This window comes from Syngnathus leptorhynchus, chromosome 12 (assembly GCF_054491065.1).
Source record: "Syngnathus leptorhynchus isolate UIUO chromosome 12, UIUO_Slep, whole genome shotgun sequence".
Lineage (NCBI taxonomy): Eukaryota > Metazoa > Chordata > Actinopteri > Syngnathiformes > Syngnathidae > Syngnathus > Syngnathus leptorhynchus.
The window spans coordinates 5,673,443-5,679,519 of NC_141206.1; the positions used below are offsets into that span (position 1 = coordinate 5,673,443).

At 37.6% G+C, this 6,077-nt stretch overlaps 1 protein-coding gene across 1 annotated transcript; it reads left to right on the plus strand.

Annotated features, from left to right (window-relative positions):
* Nucleotides 1-142: 142 nt before the first annotated feature.
* On the plus strand, nucleotides 143-2,099 carry esm1 (endothelial cell-specific molecule 1). Its single transcript, XM_085926637.1, has 2 exons — nucleotides 143-547; nucleotides 1,570-2,099. Exons 1-2 carry the CDS (start codon nucleotides 223-225, stop codon nucleotides 1,797-1,799), a joined length of 555 nt encoding a protein of 184 aa, XP_085782763.1. The 5' UTR covers nucleotides 143-222; the 3' UTR covers nucleotides 1,800-2,099.
* The last annotated feature ends 3,978 nt before the right edge of the window (nucleotides 2,100-6,077 follow it).

The following is a 6,077-nucleotide window of genomic DNA, read 5'->3' on the forward strand; positions in this document are numbered from 1 at the left end:
ATGCACTTCCACTGCCGGATCTCTAAAAGAGGAGCGGAATGAGGAAATTGACGAGAGCGAAGAGCAAAACAAACTTGTTGGATGCCGTGAAAAACTCTCAGGCTGATGCTCGCCTCCTCACTCCCACTTAAGTCTCAGAGAGAGGCAGCATCTCATCATCAGCATCACCACCACCGATCATCACCATCCTCCGCGCCTCCTCCTCCTCCTCGCCCGCCCGCCATGTCTCTGCTGCTGTTCACGGTGCTGTCCTCCCTGCTCGCCCTTGGCGCCCACGGCGACCCCGGCGCTCAAGCATGGGGGTCCGGCGTCAAGTACGCCGTCAACTGTCCGGACAGGTGCGACGTAGGGCGCTGCGGTCCCACGTTCGGCTGCGCACGCACAGTGCTGGATGACTGCGGCTGCTGCCGAGTGTGCACGGCCGGGCGAGGGGAGCATTGTTACCGCACTGTGTCTGGCATGCACGGCGTCAAGTGCGGACCGGGCCTTTTCTGCGAGTTCTACAAGGACGAGGACGACTATGGGGATGAATACGGCGTGTGCAAAGGTAACCTATCACATTGCACCAAAATACTGCAGACTGGAGCCCGTGTAATGACATATTTTGTTGTTCTGAAGTTAGACGTGCACGATCGCTTTATCTGTCTAACTTTATGTAAATGCACACAGGACACTTCAATCGATTTCTGTATTTTCAACGATTTGATTCAGCATTTTGAAAAAAATAAAATCTTATGTAAAATAGTCTAGGAAATGTTCCTAATATTTCAATGGATTGATTTTTTTCCATCAGTTGATCAACCAAAAGATTTTAGTCCAAATATTCTAACGGTTATAACATTTGATTCAAATTCAACACTCGAGCGACCCTCGTGGAGATAAGCGGTTCGGGAGACGAAAGGATGAATGAATGCGTGAATACGAGCATGTGAACTTCTTAAAAACAATCTAATGTGTTTCAAACTTTATGTTGTACAGAAAATAATGGATTGAACATATAAAGTATTTTAAATCATTCATTAGAAAACCATTAATCTTTTATTATAAACCAGTCTAAAATATTTAATGGTACAATATTTGTTTCAACAATCTTTCAGGTAATATTTTCATTTAAATAATTTATTCAAATATTTTGCTCCCCAAATGTTTCTAAAAACAAATTTAGTCCAAATATATTTTATTTCAAAATATTACAAAGCCATGAAAAACAGTTATCATTTTATTAAAATTTATTTTTAAAGATGGTAAAACATGACCTTTTTTAATGATAATTATAACAGTTTATAATGTTGTCATAAAAATATGATTCTAATATATTCTACAACTATATTGTATTTAAAGAGTTTTATCCAAATCATAGAAACAGTATATGGTATTTTAATATAAAACAATTTATACCAATATTTGAAAATAATGTATGTATACAATATAGCTTGCAGTAAGCACATTGTTGCTCTACCTTAATGCAGGTGAACCTGATACGTGCTCCAATGGCTTCGACATTGATCATTTGTGGTTCAAAAATAAATTAATAATTAACCTTCAGTATTATTTGTTTTCTCTTCCCAGACTGCCAGTTTGGCACCTATGGCATGGAGTGCCGTAAAACGTGCAGCTGCAAAGGCAGCCTGTGTGACAGGGAGACAGGAGCTTGCCTCACCCTACGATTCTTTGCCAAATTGGCCGGCAAGCTCAAGACGGAACCTCAAGATGGAGAAGAGGGTTCGGGAGAGGTTCAGTACTCGGATCAAGCAGCAGCAAATATTTCCGACGCTTCCAAGCGGCTCATCCCTCGCTGACCAGTGCATTCAATCATTCACTCAATCAGTCAGTCAGTGGATATGTAGCATTAACTTATAAATGAACAGACAGGCCTTATTTTATTATCTTCTTGACTGCATGTTGATTTTATTTATATGGTTGATCATATCACCTTTTTACTCTGAATCCTCCAAATGTATAGTGTGCCTTCAAGTGACGGACTAGGATGCATCATTTTTCATGGTGTCGCTGTACTATAATCAGTCATCCCTACTGTATTTGTACTGTATAAAAGATATAAACATGTAAAGACTGGTCTTACAATTAAATCCAAAATGGTCAAAGAGTGTTGTTGTTTGGTAATATGTTTCTGGAAGTGTCTTCTGCTGCAGCAAAACACAAATGTGCACAATGTTTAGTATTTTTACAGAATTTATGCATTCTAGTTTTTCCTTAATTATATATTGCTAAATGATGTGGGGTCCCTCAAGGGTCATATCTAGAGCCACTTTTGTTCTTCCAATATAGATGTTAACCATGGGTCAAGTTATTTAGAGGTTTAATGTTGACTATCAGGACTTTGCATATGACACACTATTATGTCCTTAATACATGAAAGAAATACTAATGGCATATAAACCAAGTAGTGCTGTGAGATCTGCACTCTCAAGTCAAACTGTGGAGCCCGGAGTTTGAAGCAAACATGGCAAAGAAGTGGTGAGCTCTTATGCTGCACATAAATGGAAAAAGCATAATTGGCCCGTAGTAAATAACAATAAATTGATTTACAAAAAAAATCCAGAATATTTGAAGTGCTAAAACAAATGTGAAATGTTTTGGGGGGGGGTTTTGTAGCAAATTTGCAAAACTATTCACAAGTTACTCTATTATTTTGGGTAAAATTTGCAGTAATTTATTTTTTTCTATAGTCCAAGTCTAATATTCAATACAAATATATCTAATTCAAAAAATGTATATACAGTGCTGTCTCACAAAGAGTACCTTATATTTCTTTCTAAGCAATAATGATGAAATTTCTATTATTGTAGGACCGATATATTTTGCTCTAAATAAATGTACAAAAGTATTAGAAACTGCAATATTTTATGCAAAAAAATATTCTCAAAGTCCAGGTGCAGGTGCATTTTGTGAAGTAGGACGTATATATGACAATAAACACATGGGCCTTAGGTCGCCTTATTGGTTGTTTACCATCAGCGTCAGTAATCAATATTTCAGCATATCAACAAAAATATTCACAGTATATTTTCATCACTGTCTATTTCCACTATATCCCAAAAGTACAAAATGACATAGAATCCAACAACGATGTTTAAAGCCTCACCTCAGACTCTTTGAACTCGTACACAAAAATGTTTGTGCCGCGTTCGGCGTGTTTATTTCCTGCACTTCCTGACACCTGTGAAAATGGTCCTTCTTCCTGTTGTTGTTGTGTCTGCCAGGCAGGAATTCAAGAGCAAGTGACACTCCAAAAAAGTAAGGAATTTTTGTCACACGCACAAGCACCAAAAAAGGTCCTGTCCTCTGTCCGTGGGAGTCACAAAAGGACATTTTTCAGTGACCTCTCCTGTCACCAAAATAAATAAGAGCTCATTCCAAACAAATGGGACATTTTGGCTTCAAGATGTCTTCAGCTCAGTTAGCATCTCAATGAATTAATTGAATTAACAGTATTTTGTCGTATGATAACCATAGAACAGGAAGTGGGAATCTGCAGTACAGCAAGATCAATGCTAGTTTTTTTCAGCCTATTTATGGCGTTTTGCATTGTGCATTAGCATAAAGCTAACATGTTTTCATTAAGACAAACGTATTGTTTTGGTTTTTATTCACCACCCATCAAACTGATGCTTATTGCACCATGTATCGCATAAGCTTTGATACGTAGGTCAAACTTAACACGAAAAAGACCGTTCTCGTTACAAAGAAAAAACATTTTTGAAATCAGCCTCACAAATTTGCTGTTGACCCTAATGGAAATACCTTGAAGAATTCCATAGAAAGGTGTCAAATGTGCTTGCAGGTACATGGGAGCAATCAGTGTCGGAGCGTTCTGAACGTTCCCCTCCATTCCCCTGAGAGGCGACGTTCCGAGGCCTCGCATCCAAACAAACAAAAGGAGCCTAACAAGGAAGGAAAATAACAGGAAAGCGTTGGTGAGAAATACCCTTTATGTGACTCCCCGAGCACGTCACACTGCCGCCCATGCTGAAACAAAAGGTGTAAATAACACTGATTTACTGCTAATACACGTCCTGCTATTTCCAGTCCGCCCCGCCTCCACGGGCTGTTTATACCAGCAGCAAACAATATTATGAGAACATTCATTTGTTCTCATTAATGAACCCTTTGGCCTAAAGGTCTCTGATTTGTCCGGGAAATGAAAGTAGAATAAGATGAAATAATATATATAGAGGCAACATATAAGAGACAATGTAAGAAATATATTTAAAAAATATTTAGAAATAAAGAAATCAAGATGGGGAATCAAATTTGATTGAGACAAACCTGGATGAGATGAAATGAAAGTAAAAAGAATGAAATGAAAAATGAAAGTAGCATAAAAGTAGACTAGTGAAGATCATGTAAGATTAGAACGAGTTAAATATGATGGCTAGAATGAGATTATATAAAAAAATACAATAAAAAAATACATTAAAGTTTGAAAAGACACGACAAAACAGGTTAAAATTAAATTAAACTGAATATGAGGGAAGACAAAATTGGACAAACTAAGTATTATTGTATAAAATCAGAGGAGGCAGGAATAATTATAGTTAAAGACAGTGTGAGGTCGAATAGTGGAACTAAAATGAAAAAATATATACATTACGCTGAGGCAAGATATTAGATAAAATACAATTTAATTAATAAAATGAGTCATAATATGATAGAAATAAAATAAACTGAGTTCAGACAAGACTTGTTCAAAATAAAAGTAAAAAAATGCATTTGCCCAGGGTGTGTTCTAATATAGTGGCATATTGTTGTGTGCTTATTTCACACTTTTATTACGTTATCGCCAAATTATTTACATATTGATTTATATTCTGTTTACCAAGAGTATTGATTTTTGGGTGGTCACTTGCTTGTGAGCAGAATTTGTAGGCCTCAGTTCCAAGTGCCCTGTTAGATTTTCATTTCATAAATTTATTAATATTGTGCATTACATGAAAAATACAACACTGCTATCTGCTGGACATGGTGGAGCACTGTGCCCATGCAACTTTATTATTTTGGATGTTAATTAAAACCTATCAAATTGTAATATGGGGAATTTGGATTAGTCTGAATGTGTATCTTTAAATGCATTGATGTAATGATTCAAAATTAATATCACATAGCAAGACAACGAGATATAGTTGAATCCTCGCGAGAACATGCTTTTGAACGCGAACATTAAGATGTAATGTCAAAGATTGCCACAAGAGGGTAATGTTACACCAAAATACTGCAATCCCAAGTAAGGTACACCTGACGAAAACTTGCTTAATTTTAATATTTAAATGAAATGTGCTGATTGATTTCGGCTTTATACACTTTTAATATACGTTACTAATAGAAAGGTAGAGACTGCTTATGGTTTTTTTTAACTTTAAGGCGATAACAAATAAGTTGCACTGGAATCCTGTCCACTGAGGATGACCCCCACAGAAGTCACCGGGGTCCTAACCCTTCCACTTGAAAGGCCATGAGAACAGAAGAACCACAGAGACCCTCTAAATTCCCATAGCCGCCATCTGTGAATATTCATCTCTTGTAATCTCATGTATTTTCTCCGTGAGGACCCCCAACACAAATCCCCCCCCCCCATCCACCCTCACTCACAGGCGGTTCTCATGGGAGTCACTAAATGCATCTCCATTTTGTTTACAATTTGTTATTCAGAGGGTAACTTCATGTTCCACATCCCACATCTTGCAAATATTTTAAACGTACTGAGAGATGACCTCAAAGATCAGCTGTCATTTGAATTGATTGTCAAAATGGCTGCTTTGCGTGCGGGCTGTATGGCGACAGCTCGCGAGTAAACAAGATGCTCTCTCCTCCCGTTGCTGTGTATTCAGCTGAGTTTACACCTAAGTGTCTTACGAAATGACCTCATAAATGTTTGCTTAGCTGCTACAACATACTATATTCACTACCGTAATGATGACAAAAGCCACGCAGGTAAAAAAATAAAACTACCTTAAATCACACAAAAGCTGCACATGATACCTATAAAAATAGATTTTGCTTAGGGATGCTGACGTCATGATGACTTCTACATGTCGGGCTGCAGCAAGTGTGTGTGT

Excerpts from the sequence above, each read along its gene's own strand:
- esm1 (XM_085926637.1), top strand. The coding sequence starts at position 223 with ATGTCTCTGCTGCTGTTCACGGTGCTGTCCTCCCTGCTCGCCCTTGGC. Across the intron at positions 548-1,569 it reads TGAATACGGCGTGTGCAAAG|ACTGCCAGTTTGGCACCTAT; the intron begins GTAACCTATCAC and ends TTCTCTTCCCAG.